Below are 26,722 nucleotides of genomic sequence, written 5' to 3' on the forward strand. Positions count from 1 at the left end.
ACCCCCCAGAGTTGTGAAATGTGGAGCCTTCAGCCTTTCAGTAGCTGGAAAGTACAGATGAACCACCAGTGGGTAAGGAAAGCCTAGGAGTCACAGTCACACTGAAGGGCCAGTTGAAGTCAAGGGGTGGTGTCATCAGAGAATCACCAAGCCTGGCCTGGACTAGAGAGAACAGACCACAGATTTTGGTGTTAGGTAAGAGTAGGGTGGTGCTCAGTCATGCAGTAGCAAAGGTGCATTACCTGAGAAGCCAGAGGACAGTGAAAGGGGAGAAAACATGAAACACTGAGAATATGTATTCCAGCTATACCCTTATCAGGAAGGTATTCAATATCACTTATCCCCCAGAATTTTGAAGCTATGTTCTATTGACTTCTAATATTCAGAGTTGCTGATAAAAAAGAATCTTCTGTGAGACTTCTTGTTTGTTTGCTAGTTTTCCAGTTTGACATTTTATGATAATGCATTTTCTGTTTGAGCCCAGTGTTGTTCTTATAGTTAATACTCCCTGAGCTCTTTCAATCACAGCATTTAGTTGTTCACCTTTCCTTCGATTTTCTTTGATAATTAGACCTCAACTTTTCTCTCATATTTTTCATTTCTTGCTCATTTTACTCAACTTTATCTTTCAGTTCATATATCAATTTTATTTTTAATTTTGGCAATTTCATTTTACATTTTAAACACTCTTTACTTTCTAATTGTTGCCTTTTTCTAGTTGCAACCTCTTACTTTGAAGATTTTTTTCCTTCAAGAGATTATAAATTATTGTGGTTTTTTATTTGTTAATTTTGTGTGACAGTTCTTTTTAAAATTCCCATCCAGAATTATCTGTTTCCTTTATCTCTGTTTTTCAGTCTTTCTTTTACTCTTCTGCATTTACAGTGCTGGATTTCCTATTATGTTTGCTGATTTGAGGTTGTTATTCACATTCTCCAAAGAGAAAACTGGGTGATAGGGGGTTCTTCTGATAAAGACATTGGTCTTTCTTACACTCCCCCTCTCCCATAAGGAAGAATTCTGATGTAAATGAGTGGTATGTACTGATGGATGGGTTTTACCTTAGTGTAGAATGACAAGGAGACAGATGTCAGACCCTCAATTACTAGAATGAGGGGACATTAATCAGGGATGGTAGGATGGTAGCATCCACACAACCCTAATTTTCATTTCATTTTCTTTATTTCTTTAGAATTGAGCTCCTTGCTCCCTTAGGTACCATGGTAAGGAGGCTGACTGGTCTGGTTATTCCAAAGAGATTTAGTTAACCACCTATATCTGGCCTTTCATCTTTGCCTTGAACTCCATGTTGCTTACTGACCATATGTCCTAGTATCACCTTTTACTTCTAAAAGTGTCCTACAATAAATTGTCTGTCACTCTACTGCTGACTATGAACCCTGAGGTTCTAAAATGAAAAATATACTTCCTTCTGTATGGTGACACTTCCTCTTTCGGTCTATTTTAGACTCTGTGTCATCTCCAACATTTTTCCTTTTGATTTCCAGTGTTTGCAAGTTTTTTGGAATCCATTGTCCATCTCCTGATGTTTTCACTGTTGGGGTTTACTACAACTTTGTGTTTTTATACTGTTATCCCAATGGGGAGTTTTGGAAGGATGGGAATGATGGGTATGCTCATCTTGCAATGTTGAACTAATAACCTGTTCAGTTTTTTTTAACATTTATTTATTTTTGAGAGACAGAGAGAGAGAGATCATGAGTGGGGGAGGGCCAGAGAAAGAGGGACACACAGAATTGGAAGCAGGCTCCAGGCTCTGAGCTGTCAGCACAGAGCCCGACGCGGGGCTCAAACCCATGAACTGTGAGATCATGACCCGAGCCAAAGTCGGCCGCTCAACAGGCTGAGCCATCCAAGTGCCCCTAACCTGTTCAGTTTTAAACTAAATTAAAACTATGAGTTTGAAGCCCTCAGCCTCTGTTTAACATTGCAACATTTAGAACATTATTTTCTAAAATATATCAATGTTATAAGATTAGTGACATCTATTATTACCAGAGGTGGGTAGAGCACAGAACCCAGCAAGCTGAGTTTAACATTCACTGTAAAATGTTAGCTTCTTAGAGCAACTTGAGTTTAAGGAAATAATAGCCATGAATATACTTCTGAGCAAAAGAATGATCAGGGATGAGATTTTTTTAAATTAGTTAATTGATTTTCAGGAAGAGAGAGAGGGAGAGGCAGAGAAAGAGGAAGGGAGAGAGAATCCCAAGCAGGCTCCACACTGCCAGCATGGAGCCTGATGTGGGGCTCAAACTCATGAATGGTGAGATCATGACCTGATCTGAAGAGTTTGACGCTTAACTGACTGAGCCAACCAGACAATCCAGGGATGAGTTTTAGTACCTTGCTGTCCATGTGAGAACCATTAATGACATTATTGTTCCCCCACTGAATTCACTTGACAATGCAGGGGTAAACCCATAATGCCAAGATTGAAATTATATTAGAAATGTGGTTGAGTATTAAAAAACCTTTTTCTAATTGTTCTAATTGAGTCCATATACATATAAACTAATTTAACTGAAACTATATTAGCTATGATATGGCAGTGAAGTCTTTATACTCCCTTACCATTTAATACCATTTAATAGGCATCCATGATATATTCCAAAAGTGCAAAGCCAATAAATCATGTGGGTCACTGACACCATTGCGTATATTTCACTCCCAAGAGTATTTCCATAAGGCACCACACTTTGTGTCTCATACTCTAAGCATTCCTGATGACCTAAGAACATGATTATGTTCTCCAGATCTTTGATGATCAAAGCTTTCTTGGCTGCTAAGAGCATGTTCTGGAATGAGGAAACAAAATAATTATCATTAGAGAGCTAGTAATTCTGTTGTTCTGATCCCAAAAAGGGGAGGGGTCATTGGCATCAAAATACTTGCTGCTCATTGGAATATAAATAAAGTGATAACAATACCTATAGAGGCATTGAATTAGGATGGTGTTTCCACTGCCATGTTTCCACCGCAATTTTGTGCTTCATTCATACAAGCACCATTTTAGAGTGACAGAGTTTGCAGAGAACTTAACTTCTCAACACTGAAAACTATTTTGGAAAATTTGTGTCAGAGAACATGGAACACAAGCTCCCCACATTCTATGCAGTGCATAAGGAAGGGGTAGAAAAAGGGGGTGTAAATATTGACATGCTGCTACAGAAATCTTCTGACCTTTGGTTCTTCATATCCATGGCCTGCAGGGTTCCCCTTGGGATCTTCTCACAGAGGAGTCCTCTGCTAAACCTTGGTCTTGCTTTCCTTGCCACATGCATATTCAGAGTGGGGTAGGGAAGGTGATTCCTGAGTATACTTTCGGATGTGACCACAGTTAGGATTGACTTTCAAGTCCTCAATAACAGTACACAACTTCTGAAAGCAATTGTTTTAAAAGAAATTTCACTTGCTTTGAATGTCTAAATGTTAGTTCATTTATTTTGTAAGCAACTTAGAAAAATCAGCCTGTTTTTGAGAATTAGCTGCACACTCACATTGTGCACTTAAAAAGTAGAGTCATTTATTGGATGCTTACTCAAGTTCCCAGGACTCTGTATGGCAGTCATGAGAATGTGCCTTACAGACCTCCAATTAAAGACAGCATAATCAACTGAGGGCTCCTTCTGCAGGGCACTGGAATCTATCAATGCCTTTGTTCTGAGGCTGGTTCTCACAGGTTGCTCCCAGAAGTGACACAGGGGAACTAAGGAAGGTCTGTTCTTGGATAAATTTGCCTCAAAGCCTCTCAGGTGCTTTGCTGAAACTTCTTGCAATGCACACCTCTTAACCTGCCTTCTCTGTGTCTCTCACTTGGAGGTCAGACTTGCAGTGTCATCTGATGGCTCTCCTAGCCTTTACCAACCTTCTCCTTTTCTCTCATATAGGCATTTTCTTTAAGAAATACCTGTATTTCCCAAATAAGTCCTAGGGAGACCTAGACTAACACAGCATCTTAGAACAATTTGTATCACTTGGAGCCACTAGAATTTGCTGGTATTTTAACTGATGATTCAAAGTTTGGACAATTAGGACTTTCCATCTACCTCAGACATATCAGGAGAAGCCAGTTTTAGCCAAAGGGTAGGGTTAACTGGCTCATTCTAACATAGCAGTTAGTGTTTTGGCTTCAAAAACTCTGACCACATGCAGCTGGCACCGTTTTAGCTTGTCGGTGAACAGTGACAGAACTTCCACAAGCAAGTGTTACATCCTTGGGATTCGGTCTCATGACCTCTTGTTCAATAGGACCACCAGGATCTGGATAAGGACACATCTCTTCAGATTCCCAGTTCACAGTGCTTCCAATGACACCAAACATTTCTGCCCCACCAACAACGCCGTAACACAAGTGACCCAAACCATCCTATTTCCCACTTAGGGTAAGATACTCAGAGTTCTGAGCTTAAGGGTTTAGTTTGTTTGGGGAAGTTTTCCCTCATGCCTGTGGAGTGTTTAAAATGCAGTTATGCCATTTGAAAAGGACTGGCTTGATCCTGAAACAAGAATGACATTTGAGGAGAAAGGTTTTGGTTTTGATAAGACCATATACAGTTGAGACGGTACAAATCCTGTCTCTGGCTTCCCAAGGCTGTGTTTCCTCATCAGGCTGCTTTTATTCCAGTTACTGATTTGTCAGAATCCAAATGGGGCCCAAAACACAACAGAGGGGAGAGTGATTGCCAGGGGCATCTAGTCTATCCTCCATGAGGGATGGAGGAGATGCTGTCTCTCATACCCTAAGTTCTTAAAAACCCAAAGGACCATGACTCAGGAGCAGCACACGTGGGAGAAAAGGAAATGAGCTGCCCATGAGGACTTTTAGAAACCTCCTTGTAGCTGAATACATGAACACACTTTAAAGAGGGTAAAGCCCAAAGCAGTTTGATATAATAAGGCTGGATATCATAGTGCTATTTTTTCCTATTCTCTAGAACTGCCTTTATTGTTATGATATGGCTGATACAAAATATAAATTCTAGGGGGAAAATAAGATAAAATGGTAAGAAGACAAAGCACTATTCTTTTATATTCTGTCCCCTGGTCTTTGTGGCTGTGATCACTGGCATATGCTGAGATAAGAAGTGAGTGCCTGTGGGATTCTGTACCCAGCACAAAATGTCACAAGATGCGGGTCCTGTGGGAGCCCTGCAGAGAAGGGCCTTTGAAGGTCAGCTCTCTGCAGTTAGGCTGTGTGATGCTGCCTGGTGACCCCAATGCACCAGGACCCACATCACAAGCCCATCTGGTTCTCTTTCTCTTGGAATTTTTTAAGGTGAGATTTTTCATAATCACTAATAATCCTAAGACTAATTAAGACACCAGTGATAATATAGCTTATATATAAAGCAAGAACCTCAACCCTGGCATTTGAAATTAAGTCCAGTAGAAAGAAATATTTGACTTCTATTATAGTCTAAGATCAAACTCACCAGGGATGACCTAGAAGGATTAAAGAGAGCTACCATTGTCTCCCACAGCAATTCCTTACAGTTACTGACTTGCCAGAATTCAAATTTTTGTTTGTCCTCAATCTACTTCTCCCTAAGAATGTGGCTCCTTTGGGGATTTTGAGTTTCTTTATGGGATGGGCCTGGAGGAAATGAAACTGAGCAAGGTAGAAAGTGTTCTATCTCCTGCTTTGTAGCAGACTTTGATCCAATAGCAACAGTTAAAAGAAGGTCTAGTAAATATAAAGCCCTATAACAAGAAACATAAGAGAATGGAATTAATGATAAATCCTACAACTTTAAATCTTCTAGGTGAGGAAGGGCTGTTTCCAGGCTCCTGGGTCCCTGTTTTGCCGTTTCTATACAAACGTCAGCCATGATTGTGACAGTCATATTTTATATGCTGCAGCATTTATACTTTGTGCCCAAATGTCTAAAAATAATGTCAGTGGGCATGCACAGAGCCTCCTCCATGAATGTTTTATTCCTTCAGTTTCCAGGCCCGTTTTGGCCAGGTTTGGAGCTGTTTGCATGGCCCTGTCACTTCTGCATGGGGAAAGAACCAGCTGTGACAGATGCGCTCTCATGACACAGCACATCTGCCAGAAGCCAAAGGCTTCTGGGTGTTTTTCTTGACCAGCTGCATCCCTTTAATGAGGTCTCTTACTATCAAAGACATTGGCAGCTAAAGGGAAATTGCTGGACTTCTAGCTAGGGCATTTTTGGAGGATGAAAGGAGCTAGATGTCTCTCAGGGCACCCTTGTGGTCCCACATTGTGCTTGTCGGGACTATGGGAGTCGATTAGCCGAGTAATCATAGAGCAAAAGTAGCATTTGATCTAGTGTTCCGATAGTTCTCAGGTTTCTCTCTGCTCATCATAAAAATGTGAGAGTTTTCTTTAGTTTGGAGTATGGGCTTCTGTTCAGAACAATCACAATAACTAATATTGATTAAGAGTTTACTACGTGCCTTGTCGTATTGCTAGAACTTTACACATATTAAACCACACGATCCTTGTAAATACTCCTCTACCAGTATCTCCATTTACAGATGGGGAAACCAAGTCCAGGGGTAAATAGCTTGTTCATGGATCATTAGGGAAGAGACTGCCTGGGCGTCTGCATTTCTGCAAGCCTCTGCAGACTGGCTGCTGGTGTCACTACTCCTCAGATCCTTTATCATCTCACACAGGGAGATGCTCATCCCCAGAGCTGCCAAGGCTTGAAGCAATTTCTTTTAGCCTTTAATCTGACAAGTGAAGGTCTGGATCATTGTGTGCAACTCTGTGTCCATGTTTTGAGAGAGAAGTTGGCACATTTAACTTTCTTAGAGACATGCCGCCAAGACGAGGAAGGGTTTGAAAACCTTGTTTTGTGAGAGGTGTTTGGAATAAGTAAGGAATGCTTTAAGTGGCTAACAGGAAGACACAAACGGTGGCTCTGCAAACCACCTTCAAATAGTCAAGGGGTGCTCACCATATGGGCCAGGCTCAACTCAGTTCCCTAGCAGGGAAGAAATGGGATGGAGAAGCAGAAGGTGCAGCAAAGTCATGTTCATATCTGAACACACAGAATGTGTGGCTGAAGGAACACACACAGTGGATGAAGGAATCGTGATGAAAGGTAGTGAGTTCCCCATTGTGTGTCCTCTGTAGAGGAGGCTAAAGCATCTGTTGGGAAGGAATAATGCTTTTATGCATCGGAGCGGGAAGCTAAACTGGGTGACCTCTAGGAGTGATTCCAAATCCAAGATTTACAGCGGGGTGATTTTTACCATTTCAGAAAAGAGCTAAGTTGAAATGCTGTAGGCACCTCCTTTGAGTATCCTAGTCTATGAAGAACAACTCCTTAGAGCAGTTTAAAAGGGAAAGGGTAGGTTGGAAAAAAAATACTGGGCCACAATCTGGGTAACAGATTGGTCCACCTCTACTGACTACATGTATGACCCTGTTCAGGTGCATTAACTTCTCATACCTTAATTTCTATGTCATCATTTCGGGAATTTCTGAAATAGTGATAATTGGCCCCAAAAGTTTTCTGACCAAGCATCAGTTATTTGGAAAATGGAATGAACCAAAGATATCCTGCCCATGACACTCTGGCTAATGGCAAAACTATTGTATAAGGAGCTCCATAGAAGATAATTTCTGCACATTTTCTGGATATCAAGTTTGCTACTGGTCCTTTGCCCTCTCCATCTCTTTTGTTATTAAGTGATGGTCTTGTGAGAAATTTCTTTCCTGTTTCTCTCTCTCTCTTTCTCTCTTTTTAAAGTTTATTTATTTTTAAAGACAGAGAGAGAGAGAGAGAGACTGTGAGTGCGAGCAGGGAAGGGGCAGAGAGAGAGGGAGAGGGAGAATCCTAAGCAGGCTCCACACTGTCAGCTCAGAGCCCAACATAGGGCTCAAACTCAGGAACCTGAAGATCATGACCTGAACTGAAATTAAGAATCAGACACTTAACTGACTGAGCCACCCAGGGACCCCTTCTTTTTCTCTTTGCCTTGCTCATCTGCACCAACACGGCTAGTTTCATGATCCAGAGCTGTGCCCTTGCCTGAGATAGTTTAATTTCTTAGGGCCTGCTATAGTCTAAGCAACGAAAGTGCAGCTTTACTGTAATTATTTTTTCATTCTTCAAGGCAAAACTAATATTTACAAAAAGCACCTGTAAAAGACCGAGTTCTTATTTGTTCTGCCTATAGAAAACTTCCGCCCTGCTTATATCTTTTTGTAAGTCAATTCACACCTCAAACGTTATATTGTGTTTTGTAGATGATGATGTTAATTCATGTTTAGTGACTGCTTTGCGAGCCAATGCCATGGCATAGCACTGCTTAGAATACCCTTCCCAGGTTCCAAAAGGAATCTGCCCCTAAATCACGTTTATACTGTCCTCTGAAGTGTGGCATATACATAACAATCTTCATCATTGCCAGGTATCCATATCTGTGCATCACTATCCACAAAGAAACTGATTAGTTCACTTGAGACTAAAAAAAAGTCATTTTAATCAAGTGTTGGCGTTGACTCCCCTTATCTGAAAAGGCTGGTAGAAGTGCAGTTACAAAGAACAGTTCCCCTTTTGCCCAAATCTTAGTAATGACAAGCTGACGTGAGAACACAATCATCCTACTACCCAACACCTGAGACTTGGAGCCTCCCTGTTGAGTGCTTGGTGAAAATAATGTCACCCAATTCAAGGGTGAGCCCACGTCTCTCTCCATTTACATCCCATGAAAAATCTGGGCTTCCCATACTTAAGCACTACTTCACTCCATTTCAATAAAAATAGAGCTTAATTTGGTCTCAAAAAGTTGCTTTATCCTAAGTGTAGAGAAAAAGGCTCACGCTTTGGGATCAGCTCTGCAGGACATGTGGCTATTCAGAAAGAAAGGGGGTTCACCACAGCTCAGAGGTGGGGTACAAATCTGCATTGAGGTTAATTAATTTAGCCTTCATATCAAATGCTCAGAACTACAAAGAAGGCTTACCAGCTAGTTTCTAACAACCAAAGTTAAAAAAAAAAAAAGGAATGAAAAGACTAAGAGATTTAGCAAACAAACTGTTTGCCATTTGGGAGTAACTCAGGGCTACCCAAAAAGGCTCCTTGATTGAAATCAATTAAAAGGAACCAAACACTGACCTTGCTGAAGACAGCTTAAATATCCCACCTACCCAATAATGGTCCAAACAGAGCTCCAAAGCCCTGGAGGCCTCATGAATATTCTGAGAATTTAAAATGCCAAAAGGGGGAAGGGAGGGAGAGGGAGATCCATGCCTCTAAATAATAGCGGCTCTCCTGTGGTTTTGCTTGGCCTTCCAGGATCCTCTTTTCAAGCTCTTTATTGAAATTGCTTGGGTTTTTTTACTGATCTCCCGTGAGGGCTCAAAAGCCTTAAGCTAATTACATTTGGCTGAGATATGCTTGATGAGATGGGAAAAATATAAAGCTTTTGAAAGGGTGAAAAATCTCTAACCATCTGCCGGTGGTGTTACTAAAGGAACAATAGAGAAGAAGAAAAAGGGCAGCTAGCCAGAGTGGAAAGGTACAGGATTTCTTTAATTACTGGGTCAACGAGACTATTACCGCTTGGAATGTCGGGAAAGGCAGGCCCAACAAGCTGAGAGGACTAAGCAACAACAGAGCTTAGCGAATAAGCAAAAACACACATCGACACCCAAGAAAGGGACACACTTTTAAGGGAGAAAAAGGAATCAGGTCAGCATGATTTGGAAGAGCATTTCTAATTAGAAATCACAGGTAGTTTACGGAAAGGAGTGAAAGATATGCTCCTAAATTGGAATTAGGTTTCAGAGCAACCTCTGTACATCTTTCCAGGTTATCTGTGGTCCTCAAAGGCAGCTTCAGATGGCGCCCTGGCGAGCCACATTCTGTGTGACGGCATCAACGAGACAGTTGCTTCTGTTGTACTTGGCAATCCAGGTGAACAGCCTGCGTCTGGCTTTCAAATCAATGCCCCAGGTGTCGATTCAATATGGCAAGCAGCTGATGTGCATTGTTCTAAAAGCCCTGTTCAGTTTCTCCTCTTCTTTTCTTTTTAAAAAAATAACTAATCCCCTCAAATGCAGCTTAGAAAATGTTAGACTTTGGAAGACAAATTAAATCAGATAGGGGACTGCTAAATCAGTTTATTTTTACTCTGTGTAGGGTAACTCCTGGAAGTTGGGTGGCAGTTATGTCCTAAATCCTATTTTTATTCTTTTCTTCAATGTTTGCAGAGGGAATGGCATTTTCTTTCATGTTACTTTGTCTTGCCTCTGTGTCGGAACATGGGTAAAACTACTAAAACAACAAGAAAATGTTTGTTTCCTTCGTTAGTTCCTTCTTGTCAAAATCAAGAAACACATTTTTTTCAGGTACACAACTCAGATGCATACTCAGGATGCTCTTGGAGTAGACGGAGTCTATTTTCCAATGGACACACTCCTCTTCTGCATCTTCCTAACATAGGCATGTAGCCTCCTCCACCTTGCCTCCTAGTCACTATGGGACGGAAACATGGCACCATTGACCACAGGAGGGCACCCATAGGAAGAGAGGCTTACGGGAAGAGCAGCAGCTGATCTCAGTCATAGGGGGGTTCAATTTGGGAAGAGGTTCCCATTCTTACCTACATTCATAAGTATCCTTATGTCTGGTGTCCCAGCCGCTGGTCCTGGTTGTCCACAATACTAAAGGACTACCTTCTCCCACGGTACCTGATGGGAGACAGCTGGTGTGGATAATAAACAAGGGCTTTGCCAGTGGTTCTCAAAGTGTGTTCCCTGGACCAGCAGCATTGGCGTCATCTAGGAATTTAAATATGCATGGTCTCCCCTGCCCACTAGGCCACTAGCTCAAGGCATCGAGCTGAGCAATCCATCTTTTAACAAGGCATCCAGGTCATTTGGACTACTGAGAAGACGTATGCTTTCTGTCATCTGTCTATCTACGTATCTATCATTTTTGCCACATTTAAATACTCCACCTTCCAATGAAATTAAGGCAGAGAAAAAGATATAAAGGGATTTTCAAAAATTGGTCTAAGTTTGGAGGCAAAATACTAGACTAGCAGTCCCATTCAAAGTATGGCCCACAAGCTGGAGGCGTCACCATCGCCTAGGACCTTGATAGAAGTGCAAATTCCCACAGCACCTGGGTGGCTCAGTTGGTTAAACATCTGAGTCCTGATTTGGCTCAGGTCATTAATCTCACAGTCTGTAAGATCTGAGCACCATGTTGGGGTCTGTACTGACAGCACAGAACCTGTGTGGGATTCTCTCCTTCTGTCTCTGCTCCTCCCCCACTCATGTGCACGTGTACTCACCCACTTTCTCTCTATATATCAAAAATAAATAAATAAATATTTTAAAAAAGATGTGCAGATTCCCAAGCCCCCCAAGCCCTATCATATCAGAATCTCTGGGGGGGTGGGGTTGGGTCCAGAAATCACAAACACTCTGATGCCTATACACACCTAAATTTGAGAGCCACTGTGCTAGAATAATAATATACCAATCATGTTTGTGGTCAGTTTGGTCTTTAACTGTTAGGAAACTACTAGGGTCAAAAAGTTCTCTGTTCTCATTTTGTGATTTTAGTCACAGACAGCCAAATTGGAAAGCTTGTTGGGCATGAACTGTATATCTCTTCCATTTCCAAAAAGTATTGTTTTTTTAACCAAATAAAGTATTTACTTTATTATTTTTCCCAGACCAGAAACTAGAAGCTGGCTCTTTTACATCCTTCCATCCTTCTTCCTTCCCTCTCACTTTTCCTTCTCTTTCATTTCTGCTTCTTCCCTCCTCCTTTCTTTTTCCATTTCCCTAATGCCTTTAAATCCTTTTCTTCTAATCTAGAAATGCATAACTATCCCATTTCCACTTACAGTGACCAGGGTAATTAGATTTACCTGAGTTAAATCTCAGTTGTACAACCAACAGAGACTGACATTAAAAAGGGATGGGTCACGATAATAAAAATGCTGCCTAATTTAGCATGGATTATAGAAACAGGGACAACTTCATGGTAATTCCCAATGGGAACATGAAAAGATATTGGAACCTTTCCTTCCTCTGGGGATCTGTTAAGACGTTTGCATTTTCAACATGGTCTGAAGAAACCATGTTGAGAGGTGTTCTATTCATTTCCTATTGCTGTTGTAACAAATTACCATAGGCTTTGTTTCTTATCGTAACATACATTTATTTTCTTACAGTCCCAGAGGCCAGAAGTCTGAAATGGGTCTTGTGGGACTAAAATCAAGGTGTCCGCAGAGTTACCTTCCTTTTGGAGCCTCTGGGCAGGAAACCGTTTCCTTACATATTTTGGTTTTCAGAGGCTGCTCATGTTTCCTGTCCCATGGCCCCTGCTTTATCCATCTTCAGAACCACCAGTGTGGTTGTCAGGCACGTGTTCTCCCCCACACCTCCCAAAGACACACACACACACACACACACACACACACTCACACACACACACACACACACACACACACTATGGTTATGTTTATCTTGGCCATTACTTATCCTATTTAATTATATGTAATTACTAGATTTTATTTTCTGGTTGCATAGGACTGTCTATAGTATTTTGCTAATGGGAAAAACAAGAGTAATGTAGCACACTATGAAATGACTATATTCATTTTGGAAAGTATTCCCTTACATTGAAATTATATATGTCCATATCTTAACATATTATGAGCCATACCTCTCTTGATAACGAATATTATTATTTTATGAACTATGCTTAACAGTATATGAAAATGAAGGACAGGTAAATATTTTGTGTGTATTTGATGAATAAGCTGAATATGATAAGTGGAAAAAGAATATTCTCCTTTGAAATATGTCATTAAAAAGAAACTTCCCCTCTTTCCCCTTTCCTTCCTATTTCTCTGTAGTTTTTTTCTATTGGTTTCGATTAAAATCCAAGACTAAAAAACTATGACATCCCTGAAACATGAACAGACATGTTTCTATGTCAGAAATGTAAGCTCTGACAATGAGATGGGATATACTGGTTAGAAACATGACTGATTTATCATGACACTTCCTCTGAAGATTCACAATGGAATAAAGCGATCACATACAATCAACCCCAACCCCTCACTATTGTTAAAATGCTCACCTCCCTTTTTCTTTTTTTTTAATCATTGCAGCAGATGTCATAAAATAAATGTAGTGAAACATTCAAGCAGCAAGCTCCCTAATTGTTTCCATCCTGATTATAAAAACACATTGAAAGGTAAATCCTCACAGTGAAATAAATGAAAAAAATAATTAACATTCAAAGTACTCCTTATACCACCTGCTCTTTACATACTGTGCTGAAATGAAGGCACCTGATGTATAACAAGTAATAAAAAGAAATTGAGTTTCCTTCTAAAACAGAGAAAAGTATCACTTAAATTTGAAATCCAAATCAGAATGGATATTGCTTTTGTATACTCAACAGGGTCTAGAACCTCCTTCATCGGAGTCAAATGAAATGGTCAACATACAGTAAATATGTTATCCAATATATGTTACATACTCTTTTGTTTGTTACTTTTAAAAAGTCTTTTATGCAAATAGATGTTGAGCTTCTGTGATCTTTGAAAGTAGATATCCCTACTAATATCTGAGTTTAAGCCTATATGTTAAAATTTGGGTTGACAATAGTTTGGTCTTTACAACCAAATGAACATATTTACATATTCATTTTATTACAATCCCTAACTACACACCCCACTCGATTTACAAATTGGACCTGCATTTGCTAGTTCCGTCACCTAATGGTCTTTCTGTGAAAATGGTTATGATTAGGATGTTTACTTCATGGTCCTAATGGAGGTCTCACTTGTAGTATACTCAGAGAAAGTAAAGATCAGCTCGCTGATAAGTAGGTGGAGTCTCCTTTTAAATAGTGGCCAAAAAAAAATTTCATAGGAAACTTAAGTTTTTATTCTAAGGGAGAAAGAACCAAGGCTTCAAAGTATTCCTTCTCACCATCCAAAGTGTGAAATGCTTGGGTCCCAAGCCACACTGTTTTGGGTCGCCTCTAATAGAAGCTAACATCAAGAGGGAGCTATTTTCTCCCAGTCTCCCAGTTTGAGGAGGGGTGTGGACAGAGCAGATGCTGTGCCTACAGCTGACAAAGCATTGTGGGAATGCTTTTTTTTGCAGGCTTAGAAAATAAAGTTTGTTGGGATCTTGAACATTTTGGATAATGCTAACAACAAAAAATGAATACACATTCAGGTTGTGGTGATATGAGGAGTAACGTCATCGTATTGTTCCCGTGATAGACACATGCAGCTGCTCGGCTACTGGGGCTGCCCTGGGAGAGGCTTGTTGGGAGGTTTCGGGGTCTCCAGGAGGGAGCAGGGGCTGCAATGGACGGGCAGTCCTGGAAACTGGAGCAAGAGGGGAAAGGCCGTTCGGCACGTGTTGCTCCGACTGCATAGTTAGACGTGTGACTATCTGATTTCATTAACATCGAGTAGTGATGCAGCCTGTGGCCTGTGCATTGTCCATGAGCGCACTGAAGTTACACGGAGGGGGATTAAAAGCAAGCGATTCCGCATACAGGTGTTTGGCCACAACAGTTGGTAATTGGGTATTCTGCAGCAGGAACACAGTCGTATTCTGGTGTCAGGAAAAGGGCAAAAAGAGCAGGAGAATAATAATCTGTTGACATGTCTGAAAAAAAATTTGGCATCCATGGGAATTGAAAAAAAATGGCGTGGCTGAGTTTTTCCTAGTAGTGAATGGGTTTCATTGGCTTAGAAGAAAATCCTTGGAAATAACAGTGAACTAGGGAAGGAACTGAGGAGGTAGTAAATCGGAAGTGTTTAGCAACTGTCTCTAAGTAGAAGCAAAAAATGTAAGGTAGTTCTACCTTAATAATAATAGCACAGTGCCTTTTAATTTCTTTCTGGATTCTCTTAAAGTCTGAACCATCCACATGTTTAACACAATAGAGTGGAGTGTGTGAAACAACACAGATATTGATAACTCTTATTGAAATTGATTTAGAAGTAGACCCTGTATCTGATGAAATTTTAGTAATACCTTAACTAATTTATTTAATGTGTTTCTCATTACGTATTCTCCAAAGTTATTTATGACAAAATTCTATGTATAGTAATTTTAACAGCTATAGAATAATTATAAAATTATTTTAGTAGTTGCAAAATAAAAGATCTAAATGATAAGACAATGTTTCTTACTTTAATTGGCAAGATTAAAAAATTTCTTAATGATATGTAAAATAATGGTGTATCATGAATTGTGGCATCTTAGAAGTATGTGTACATCCACAGCATATGCCCATCTTCAGTGTATGTAGAATAACAGCCCTTGGCACAAAATAGTAGCAACAAAACAAAATCTCAGAGATATAATTAGAGGTTTCTGCCTTACCCCAATACTGCCCTTGTGTTTTATCACTGTCTGTTAAACATATCAGATAACCAACACTGATGAATTCAGTGAAATGGAAAAAAGGATAAAAATGACATTTTACCTTTGTATAGTGTCAAGAAAGATTGTCTAAGACTTGACAGTGGACAAAAGAGAGTGTGACCCACCTGTGGAAGGCTGGGTATTGTAGAGCACACTCTTGGGGACTATGGTGGGGGGACTATCTGATCCTATGTGTGTTATTCCTTTGATTAGCTTTTTACTAACTAGACTATTTTATCAGTACAGGTGGAAGTTAATTTGTAGAGGGGCACCTGGGTGGCTCAGTCGGTTAAGCGTCCAACTTTGGCTCAAGTCATGATTTTGTGGTTTGTGTGTTCGACCCCCATGTCGGGCTCTGTGCTGACAGCTCAGAGCCTGGAGCCTGCTTTGGATTTTGTATCTCCTTCTTTCTGCCCCTCCCCTGCTCACGCTCTGTCTGTCTGTCTCTCTTTCTCTCAATAATAAATAAACATCAAAAAAATTTAAAAAAAGAAGTTAACTTGTAGAAAACTGGTGGTAAAAAAGACAAGACTTGTTTACAGCCTTGCAAATGAATTTGGTTTGGTAGAGAAGAAGGAATATATATTATTGGCCTATATGAAGTTAACAAGTCTTTCAAATTTCAGTAACCTGGAGTTATTTATGTGTGTGTGTATGCATGGCTATATTTAGTGTTCCTGATTGTATGTATATTATGGAGATATATAATCTAAAATTCTCTTTTGAATCAGTTTTATATCTTACTAGTTCCCTCATTAGTTCATGATTTAAAGAAAATCTTTTAGGGGCGCCTGGGTGGCTCAGTCGGTTAAGCCTCCGACTTCAGCTCAGGTCAGATCTCACGTTTGTGGGTTCGAGCCCCGCGTCGGGCTCTGTGCTGACAGCCAGCTCAGAGCCTGGAGCCTGCTTCTGGTTCTGTGTCTCCTTCTCTCTCTGCCCCTCCCTCTCTCATGCTCTGTCTCTCTCTGTATCAAAAATAAATAAAACATTAAAAAAAAATTAAAAAAAAAAGAAAATCTTTTATGTGATTTTATCTTTCTGAAAATTATAATGTCACATTATTTAATATCTTGGAGCAGAAGGCAAATGTAATGAACATGTCACCCAATGTTAACAATTTACTCACTATCTTTAGAGAAGACTAATTGTCTGGAATATTTAAAGGTGTATGCAAAATAATATTATGCTTAGATGCGGGTAAAAATCTCTTCATGAGGTATGATAAGGATTAAGGTATGCTGTGCACAGAGAGTTGCAGAACTGTAACGGAGCAGAGAGGAATAAAAAGTTCCACACCTGGAGACAGAATTCTGCTTAAGGGAGAGGTCTGTTTCATCTTTGCAAATTACTCTGAGAAGCCACATTGCCATGTGCCTCAGGGCAAGACCAGGCAATCTAGGCAAGGTACAAAGTCAAACTGTAAATGAAACTGGGGAGTTAGGGAGGGGAAAAAATAAAAAAAAGACAAAGTGGGTCCAGGAACAAAGCTAGATGCTGGAGATTTATTAGAAGAGATGATCTTTGAAAATTCCCCTGATAGGGTTGACACGTTTTGATCCTGATGTTCACTTAAGCCTACACATATCCTTAAGTTTCTAGTACTTCCCCCCTCTCTCTCTTACATGTAGAATGGAAGTTCAGGCTAAATTTTTCTAAATCTTGAAAGACAAGCTAATCCCAGCTAGCTAGAGGATTTGGCCAAAAGCCTAAATTTTGAGTAGATGTTGAATATAAATTTATGCACATACATTCGGATATACAGTATGGAAACAAAAATTATTATTGTAGCCCTGAACATACTACTCACTCTTCTTGTTTTTTAACTATAATTTTTTATTTGAAGGAGAAATGTGAAGAAGATTAGCATTCTAAAAATAAAATTTAAAAAGCCATGTATCTTGACCATGTATACAGTGTAATTTGAATGAACTGGTTCTATATGTATATGCTGCATCCAGACAGATATGCGGGAAAACCTAAATAATTAAGCTGGAAAGGTTACAATTTTTCTGTTCAATGTATTTAATCAAGTGATTTCATTAAGCATTTCAAAATATTCATAAGACCTGTACAGTGATCGGCATTATGAATTTATCTTATATTTTGACACAAAATTTGGTCGACAAATTTCAGCCACGAAATAGGATGAGGAAAGAAGACCAGTAGCAGAAGAAACTATCTGAACATGAAACGGTCCCCCCTAAACAAAACTGTCACGCTGTTAATGTAAAACACACGGCATCATTAAAGCTGACTTCATTTGAAACGATGAGATAAGAAGACTTTCTGAAAATAGAGAGTTCCAGTAAGTTAATTACTTGAGGTGCAAGCTCATGTAATATTTTGTGGGAATCAACTATATACCCAGACTATGATTCTCTAGAGCAAAGAACCCAGGCTGGAGTATGAAAGCCCGGAAGCCTCGGATGCTGCCTGTTGCTGCTTTGCTGGTGCGGAGGCTGCTTGTCAAGCAGAGACGAAAGGGCTCTGTCGGCCATGCAAGAAACCCATCAATAGTGGCGGACACCACGGGCTGTACAGCGGTGCTTTGTAGACAAAAATGAATCCCTATTGGATTTGACTGGTAGGCGCAGAAGAGAAAGGGGTTCACTATGTGTTCACCAAAAGATGACACAGCGGCCAGGCCAGAGGAGCTGCAAGAAAGGATACTTCCCACATGGATAAGGAAGATGGTGGTGGGAATCTGGCCTCATTCTGAGTAGAATTTGTGTGGAAACTTAATTTGAGTCAAAATGCATTTTTTCCCCATTTAAAATGTCTTCAGGGGATAATCAGCTGTCCAATTATTAGTTAAGTCCCGAAATACAATATGGTTGATTTGGCTGATCTTTTTATCTGGCCCAGGGCATCTCTGCATTTTCATCAGTAGAATGCAATAAGTAAAACTGAGTAAAACCTATAATTACGAACTTCTCTGTGTGTTGATGACCATTGGCTCCCATGTTGCCCTCACCTCCTTGTTTTATCAAGAATGTGATATTTTGGCCTTCTGAGGAAATTGTAATATTGGGGAACTTCATATTTGCATTATTGAGTTCATGGCCCTCTTTGTATGATCCCAGAAACTGGGATTCCTAGATGTTAAAGGAACCCCACAGCCAGAGCTAGAAGCCGTGGATTTGCATACACTTTGTTACACACCAAACAAAAGTCTAAGAACATGATACTTTATACTTGTTGCTGGCTTCTACTTCACTTTCTGCGTCTATGCCTGTCTATATCCATCTTTTCCCAAGAAAGTCTGACTTAGACTGTACTGTAGACCTGAAGTCTCTGTTAACAATTTGGTGAACCTTAAGTGAACAAAGAATTACAATTTCATATTACACTTACCAATTGATAAGAGAAAAATAATTGGGATATATGCCTTCCATTTTAGCACTTGAAGAAAAAGTCCAATATATTCATAATAAATCATAAATGAAAATTATGTGTTTTAATAAGGACAACAGTATGACATAGTTAAGATTTTATGTCAAATATTTCTCAACTCAACTAGGAATAAACACGTTTGGAAACATGTTTTAATGCTGGCTTTCTATTTTATGCAAAACCATGAGATCCCGTTTAGAGGAGATCTCCTATAGTATTACTTTCCTATTAGGGTTATCAGCCTAAATGGGGTTATTTTACTGGATTTCATATGTGCTGCATATCCTGCTGGGAAGGGATAAAACTGGGCTCATTTAGGAAGAGGCAATGAAGCTCTTGGAGAAACGTCGCCATATGTGAAAGCTCACTTGATGCCTGTTGAAATTTTTGTATTTCAGATCTCCCAGGGATATGTCCATTGTGCTATTGTATAATTTTATCAGCATGAACTTCTGCTGAATATTTTCTCTACTTTTCAAAACCCATATTTTGGTAGAGCTAACTTTAAAACTTAATGTTGTAACATCTGTGCCCATACACCAGGGAGCCACAGAAGATGTATCCTGAAGATTATCTACATTTTCTAATCTTATAAAATGCTACAAAATGAGAGAAAAAGGTTATACATTTTTTTCCTGGTCTGAAATGTTTTGAAAGCAACCACTTTCTGTCTCCTTAGATTCCCAAAGTAAAAGAGAACCCATATTTCCTAAAGCCATAAAGACTCCTGCAAATGTAATAGAATATTCATTTGTTTTGTTTGTAGATTGGAGTAATTTTTAATACGGTCTCTCATGAAGAGACACTGAATATACACAAGATGTGGAGCTATATTCTCAAAGCGGTTTCAGCCAAGCTTCTAATTTTGTGAGTCTAAAGAAAGCAAAAAAAAAATTTGTCCTGATTTCATTTATTTAGTACTTTTATTCCATGGATCTACCAATAGATCAATGACATCTTCTTTTAAAAATAGAAATTATGGCTGGATCAGCATTTCTGCAATAGATGATTGACATCTTGATGAAGAGAAAGGGGCTTCTGAATAGAGAGAGATGCCTCTCTCCTCACCATTCAGTAATTGTTCTATATTTATAGAAAAGAATAAACATGCAGAAACTGCTTGTAGGAGACAGTGCTGAGTAGGAACTGTGCAGAACATTTTTTTTTTTTTTTTTTTGGTGAGGGAAATATGAAGTTTTTCTGGATTCAAAATAGTTAGGAAGGATAGTGGATGGGCTTGAGAAGCTCCACATGCGGGTCGTCCTGACTTTGTTATCAATTTATCGAAGGATGAGAAACACCAAACCTGGAGTGCTTTCTGTGTGGCAGGGATTGTAATTTCTGTACGTGGGTCGCTCACTAAAGCTTCTCCTCAACCGTACGGGACAGGTGACTTTGTGATCACCACCTTGCAGATGAGGAAACTGAGGCATGGAAAGTTTAAATAACTTGCCTAAGACCACCCAGCTTGTTAATGAGGCCAGAGCTACTGCACACACAGCATCCTGAATCTACATTGCCCCACTTTTCTTTGGTGACTTTTCGTAAGTGTAGCAAGCTGACTACCTATTAACTCTTCCTTTGAAGCAAAGAATAGGATGATAAGCGATTGCATCTTATGGTATTTCAAATTTAAACAGGAGTATGCAAGACAGGGCCACGTTCAGCATCTCTGGTAAGGAAGGAGAGGGAAAACTAGTCCTCAGGCACTATTACTCTCCTGCAGTGAAAAGTCACATTTCAAAAAAAGAAACCCAACTTCAAAGTTGCCACAAGCAAGTAGCAGAATTTGACTTCACTTCTGATATGTCATTCTGCCATTTGCTATAGAGCACTTGGCATCCCTGCAAGGGAGAGGGAGGTGGGTATTTAACTGCTCAGGAATTAGAGGGGGACTCGATGCCGAAGAACCAAAGGAGACCTGGCAAGGTGTGCTGAATCCCAGCTTTTCCTGTGTAGGTCAAGTTTAAAAGAAGAAAATGTTGGGAGGTTGGGTGGCTCTGTTGGTTAAGCGCCTGACTCTTGGTTTGGCTCAAGTCATGATCAACTCACCCTCTCCTGCCTTCTCTTTCTCTCAAATCTCTCTCTTCCGCTCTCCCTCTCAAATAAATAATTAATCTTAAAACACAAACAAACTGGAAAAAAAGAAGAAAGTATACCAGTTGTTTGATCTTCCTTATTTGCATGTCTTGAGGCATGACATACAAAGTAAATGATTTCCACTATAGAGAAATTAAGCAGGCGGGCAAGACATTGTGTATTTTACACTTTAGAATTACAACTGAAGAGAGCAGACCCACGTAACTGTGTCTGAAGTAAGGGCTGTTACCATCGTCGGATTTAAAATATTACAGATACACCATTTACTAGACTTGCCGGGAACTTGGTGTCATGAGCCTGAGCTAGGATGGAAGAATATTGTGCTCTAAATACAGTGAAAATGTTTAAAAGATGTCAAAAGTACTAATCCAGCTTAGTAATTAAACTGTGTCAATGCCCCTTGCCAAGAAGAGTTCATAATCTGGAGGCAGTAGTTACTATTGACCTGATTTTACTATTGAGATCATGTTTGCCTTTTAATTTGGAAACAAAATTGATCCCCTTGTTCTATAAAGAAGGGCTGTCAAGTTATTACTTCGTAACTGCTTTGCAAACACATATTTATTTAACAGCAGCATGACTTATGGTGTAGTATACCAGACAAATTATTTCAGTTTTTATTTCATATTTGAGCTTCTTTTAAGAGATTGCTTTATATTTAAAAATGGAATTCATTAAGTTCTTCAATACATGCTAAATTTCTTTGATAATAGTTTTTAAGATCGATGCTTTAAAAAGATGTCTGTCTTTGTCCAATATATTGGCTTCATGCCCCCAGTAGTGCTTTAAAATTTACAAAGTATTCCTTCTTCCTATGGCTTCAGAAATCATTAAAATGCTCACTTATTATTTTTTTAGCAGTATTCAATATTATTGGATCCTAGTATTAGTGGACAAGGCCTGCAATTGAGAAGGTTCATATAATGTGTATATTTTACATAAATTGCTTCCTTAATCACTTCCATATGAAGGACGACAGAAGGAAGTCAATACAGAAAGGTTAATGTGTGTGTGTTAAAGCCATCTCAGACTCTCTAAGACTCTTATCCGTCTAGTCCCTAATTTCGATTTCTTATAGGCTTTCTCAATGCTGTAATATTTAAATTAAATTAAATTGAAATGAATAATAAAAAAAAATCTTCAAACTGTTTGGAAGGACAACAAAAGAAAACTGTCACAAATATCTTCCTTTGCTACTTCTAGATTATTCTACTCTCACAAGTAGCCTGAGGATGAAAGAAATGTTCATTTTCCCCCTTTCACAGGCTGCTCTTTCTGGAGGATAACTGATGGTTGCATTCTAGGCGAGAATCCAAAAAAATTCTTTATTCCTGATGGGATACTTAAGAGCAGTCCTACCTTTTTCACCTTCCTCTTCCTCTTGGTCATCTGTTAGCAGGATCACTTCTGGTGGCTCCACAGTTGTGGCATCTTCTTGGTTTGTTGAAAGCTCTAAATAGAAAGAGACAGAAGAACACTCAGGGATGTTTTAATTGGCATCATTTAGAGAACACAGTGACTAAAGCAGAGAAACTTCAAGTTCTTTTCTTCCCCCTCCAAGTTTTCACAGGCACACAAAGCAGAACACTATTGCCATTCTCCAGTAATCATTGCCCGAAACATGGACACACACCACTCACATGCAAGGGATATACAGAAGTCATGGCTCAGTTTCATCTCATTCTCTGATAACAACACACTTGGCTTTAATACCTTCAGTTTCCATATGTGAGCTCTGGGACTCTGCCTCAATTTTTATTTCATTCTTCATTGAATCATGCTCTTGTCCTGTTAAGAACAGTGATCGAAAAATTTAAAAATTAAAAAAAAAATGAGACATGAATGACTGTAACTTTATCCCTGGTTTGAAAAAGCAGAAAATTCAAAAGCCCTCTTTTTGGTCATGCATGGAGAGGCAGAGAACAATTTTGAACCAATGTGGACAGTTTTTCAAATCATCAGATTTATGCTATTTATTTTATGAGAGCCATCTTGACAATTAGGCAAAAATTTCTTCTTTGAACCAACTGGTGTAATTGGTATTTAGTTTATCAATGCGCTGAATGTCGATGGGCACAACCTGGACGTTTTGAAATTTTAAATAATTCCTGGGCCATATGGGTTATCTACACTTAATTTCCCTTTAAGATATAGACATTCCCTATATTGAGGATTCCTAGAAAGTGAAAACACTAGTATTTTCATTATCCCACTAAATAAGCATGAAAAAGTAAGTATATAAGCACACAGGGACCCGGTCATCTAACAGCTCAACCATTCTGTTAGGACACCTACGAAATACAGCAAAGGTCAGGAGAGAGCTCAGCCAACTCTTGATTACTCCAAGGCTGATTATCTAGTAATGGTGTTTTTCTTCCACACACCCCTGGTTTCTCCCCATTTACTCCCCCCATATAGAGGTTAGAATATTTAAGTACTCATTAAGAGAGGAAATTGAAATCTGTCCATTTGTCTCATTTTAATAAAAGATTTTGTGCTGAGAATATTTATTTATTTTAATGCTGAGAACATTTAACTGTTGATTTTTTTAAAAGTCTAGAGTTAGAGTTGGTTATAGGCAAGAGGGGGATGCGGAGGGGCCTGGGCTGTGCCTGGGCACATCCCTGTGGTAGATTGCATTATTGTTACAACATGCCCCTACTTCTCTTAAGAGGATTCTACTTCCATGTCTGTGACCATGTGATCTGCAGTGGCCCCTGGGGGACAAGTGTTTGTTCCCACCTCACTGACACTAAGCCAATAGGATGACATGGTTTACAAAATGGGACAGGAACACACATGATGGATGCTACACTTGAGCAGAATCTTCAAGATCCATTGCATGTTTCCTCCATCTTTCTTGCTCCTAATAGAATGTGCTTCTTCGGGTCTATATCCTGGAATGAAAACATGTGGAGCAGAACCAAGCAGAGACACAACAAACCATTGTTGCTGTAAGCCAATGAGACTTTGAGGATTATTTGTTACTGCAGCAAAGCTAACTAAAACAACTCTTTATAGTATCCTCTTTAAAAATTTTTTTTTACATTTATTTATTATTCAGAGAGAGAAAAAGAGAGAGAGACAGAGAGAGACAGAGAGAGAGAGAGACAGAGAGAGAGAGAGAGAGAGAGTATGAACAGTGCAGGGCCAGAGAGAGAAGGAGACACAGAATCCAAAGCAGGCTCCAGGCTCTGAGCAAGCTGTCAGCACAGAGCCCGATGTGGGGCCAAACTCGTGAACTGTGAGATCATGACCAGAGCTGAAGTAGGTTGCTCAACCGACTGAGCCACTCAGGCACCCCTATAGTATCCTTTTTAATATAATTATTCTTAAGCTGCTCACTCTATGGCTTCCCCTTGATTCATGCTCTTCTAGCATGACTTAAAAAAGAAGTTTCTTGACATCACTCTTCTTGAGCTCGATTTTAATCAAAAGGATCTGATAAAATAATTACAACTTTGGCATATTTATCTGTCTGATCATTGAAGCTAAATATCTCAAGCTGTCTTTGATGACTTTCTGTCATCACTCCTCAGATGCAATGTAATGACAAGTCTTGATGATTCTTTAAATCTCTTTTTCCACTTTCCATTTCACCTGCCCCTTTCCTCATTTAGGGATATATTATCTGTCTCGTGGATCTGTCATTTTCTTCTCCTGTAGTCAGTCTTGTGAATTGCTAGCAGAAATATCTTTTAAAACAAAGATTTGATCAAGATGTTTCCCCTGCTGATAAACTCCATTTGCCTCCATTGTTTTCTACTGCTACTTAGCCTATGGTGCTTGGTAAGCAACATTGGATTTCAAAAATACAGGAGTCCAGGTCTCATCTCAGACCTAGAGTCAGATTCTGCATTTTAACAAGATTTCTGGGTGATCCGTATGTTCATTAATGCCTGAGAAGCACTGGCCTCGAGGATATATGTGTATCTGCAAGTTATTTATCCTATGAAAAATGCTAACCTTGGCCCAGACACTTCATGTACATTATTTCTAATTATCACTTTGGCCCTGCAACGTATTGTGATCCCCCTTCTGCTTTCAAAATTTTCAACTCGGTTTATCTGACCATACAGCCCTTTCTGCTTTTCATTTTGCCTGGAAATATCTTTATTTTGCCTTTTTATTTATTTTTTTATTGAGAGAGAGAGAGGGAGAGGAAGAGAGAGAGAGAGAGAGAGAGAGAGAGAGAACACATGGAGGAGGGTCAGAGATTGGGAGAGAGAGAGAGAATCCAAGCATGCTCCCAGCTGTCAGCACAGAACCTGTTGTGGGGCTCAAACTCAAGAACTGAGAGAGCATGACCAGAGTCAAAGTTGGTCGCTTAACTTGCTGAGCCCCACCAGATGCTTTTGCCTTTTAATTTTTAAATTGAGGAATATATTTGCTTATAGTAAAACATACAAGTCGTAAGTGTATAGCTTGATGACTTTTCACATCACCATCCAGAACAAGAACCCTTCAGCACTAGTGACCTCTGTTGGTACCTATGGATACCCCCCATTAGGTACTAGGTAACAATTGTGTCTGTTTTTGAAATTCATAAAAACAGAACATACACTATATGCTCTTACAGCTTACTTTTTTCACGTCTTCCTTGATATTGATCCCAGTTGCATATGTCAGTTGTTTGTTCTTTTTGCATTGATGTATACTATTCCACTACTTGAATATATTATGTCATATAGATGTTGAATTTTCAGTTTGGCACTATTATGAATATCACTGCTACAAACATTTATATGTGTTTGTGTGTGTGTTGGTGGATATATGTATTTGTATCACTTGGTTATGTATAAACCAAGAAGTGAAATTGCTAAGTAATAGGAAACACATGTTTGGCTTTACTAAACCCTGACAAACAGCATTCTGAAAACTTTGTTCCACTTTACACTCCCACCAGGAATGTATGAGAATTCCACGTGTGGCCTTTCTCCTCCAGACAATGTCATGATACTACTGGCCATAAAACTCTTCAATATGGAGGAGACACGTGTGCAAAATCTTTTCCCCAAAACCCATCTCCACTCTTTTCACCTTTGGGTACCATATTAAATGATGATGCCACACTATTGGTCACTTATTTTACAATGTGTTACGTGCTACAAAATGGTCGTTATGTCCAAGGTTGGGGTTAGACGTTAAATAAAATAGATACAATACTTGTCCTTAAAATACATAGTTGCAAGGGAAAAAAAAACTAAATATGCACGAAGTTCTTTCTAATAAGATGTGAAACAGAGTTCAAATTTATGAAAAATTTACTCGTACCAGATTTTCAGATCATAGGAAACTGAGAGGGATAACTAGTATATTGAACAACAAAATTAAGACCGAAGTACTCTTAAATAGAACAAACAAAATAAGATGAAATTTGATGAGGGTAAATGTTAAATTCTAAAATCAAGTTTATAAATTCAGCCTCAAGGAATGGGATGGGAGGAAATCAATCTTACTTTTTAAAAAATGTTTATTTATTTTTGAGAAAGATAGAGAGATACAGTGTGAGCAGGGAAGAGGAAGAGAGAGAGGGAGACAGAATCTGAAGCAGATTCCAGGCTCTGAGCTGTTAGCACAGAGCCCGGGACGAGGTTCAAGCTCACAAACCACGAGATCATGACCTGAGCCAAAGTTAGATGCTTAACCATCTGGGCCACCCAGACGCCCCTTATCAATCCTATTTCTGATAAAACTAAAACCATGGGTTTTGCATTCCAGTTTTGTCCTAGATAAATACTGGATAGATAGCAGAATAGCTGGATGGAGAGAGATTTTATATCACATGGAAAGTGAAGGGAT

At 39.4% G+C, this 26,722-nt stretch overlaps 1 protein-coding gene across 1 annotated transcript in view; it reads right to left on the minus strand.

The window, feature by feature from the left end:
* LOC115274014 (ADP-ribose glycohydrolase MACROD2-like) overlaps positions 1-26,722 on the minus strand; it is a 1,308,895-nt gene that overhangs the window by 34,911 nt on the left and 1,247,262 nt on the right. The window contains exons 11-12 of the mRNA XM_029917378.1: positions 22,634-22,708; positions 22,280-22,372 (exon numbers count right to left, since the gene is read on the minus strand). Of these exons, the coding sequence (XP_029773238.1) occupies positions 22,280-22,372; positions 22,634-22,708 (168 nt within the window). The remainder of the gene's footprint in view (positions 1-22,279; positions 22,373-22,633; positions 22,709-26,722) is intronic.

This window comes from Suricata suricatta, chromosome 12 (assembly GCF_006229205.1).
Source record: "Suricata suricatta isolate VVHF042 chromosome 12, meerkat_22Aug2017_6uvM2_HiC, whole genome shotgun sequence".
NCBI lineage: Eukaryota > Metazoa > Chordata > Mammalia > Carnivora > Herpestidae > Suricata > Suricata suricatta.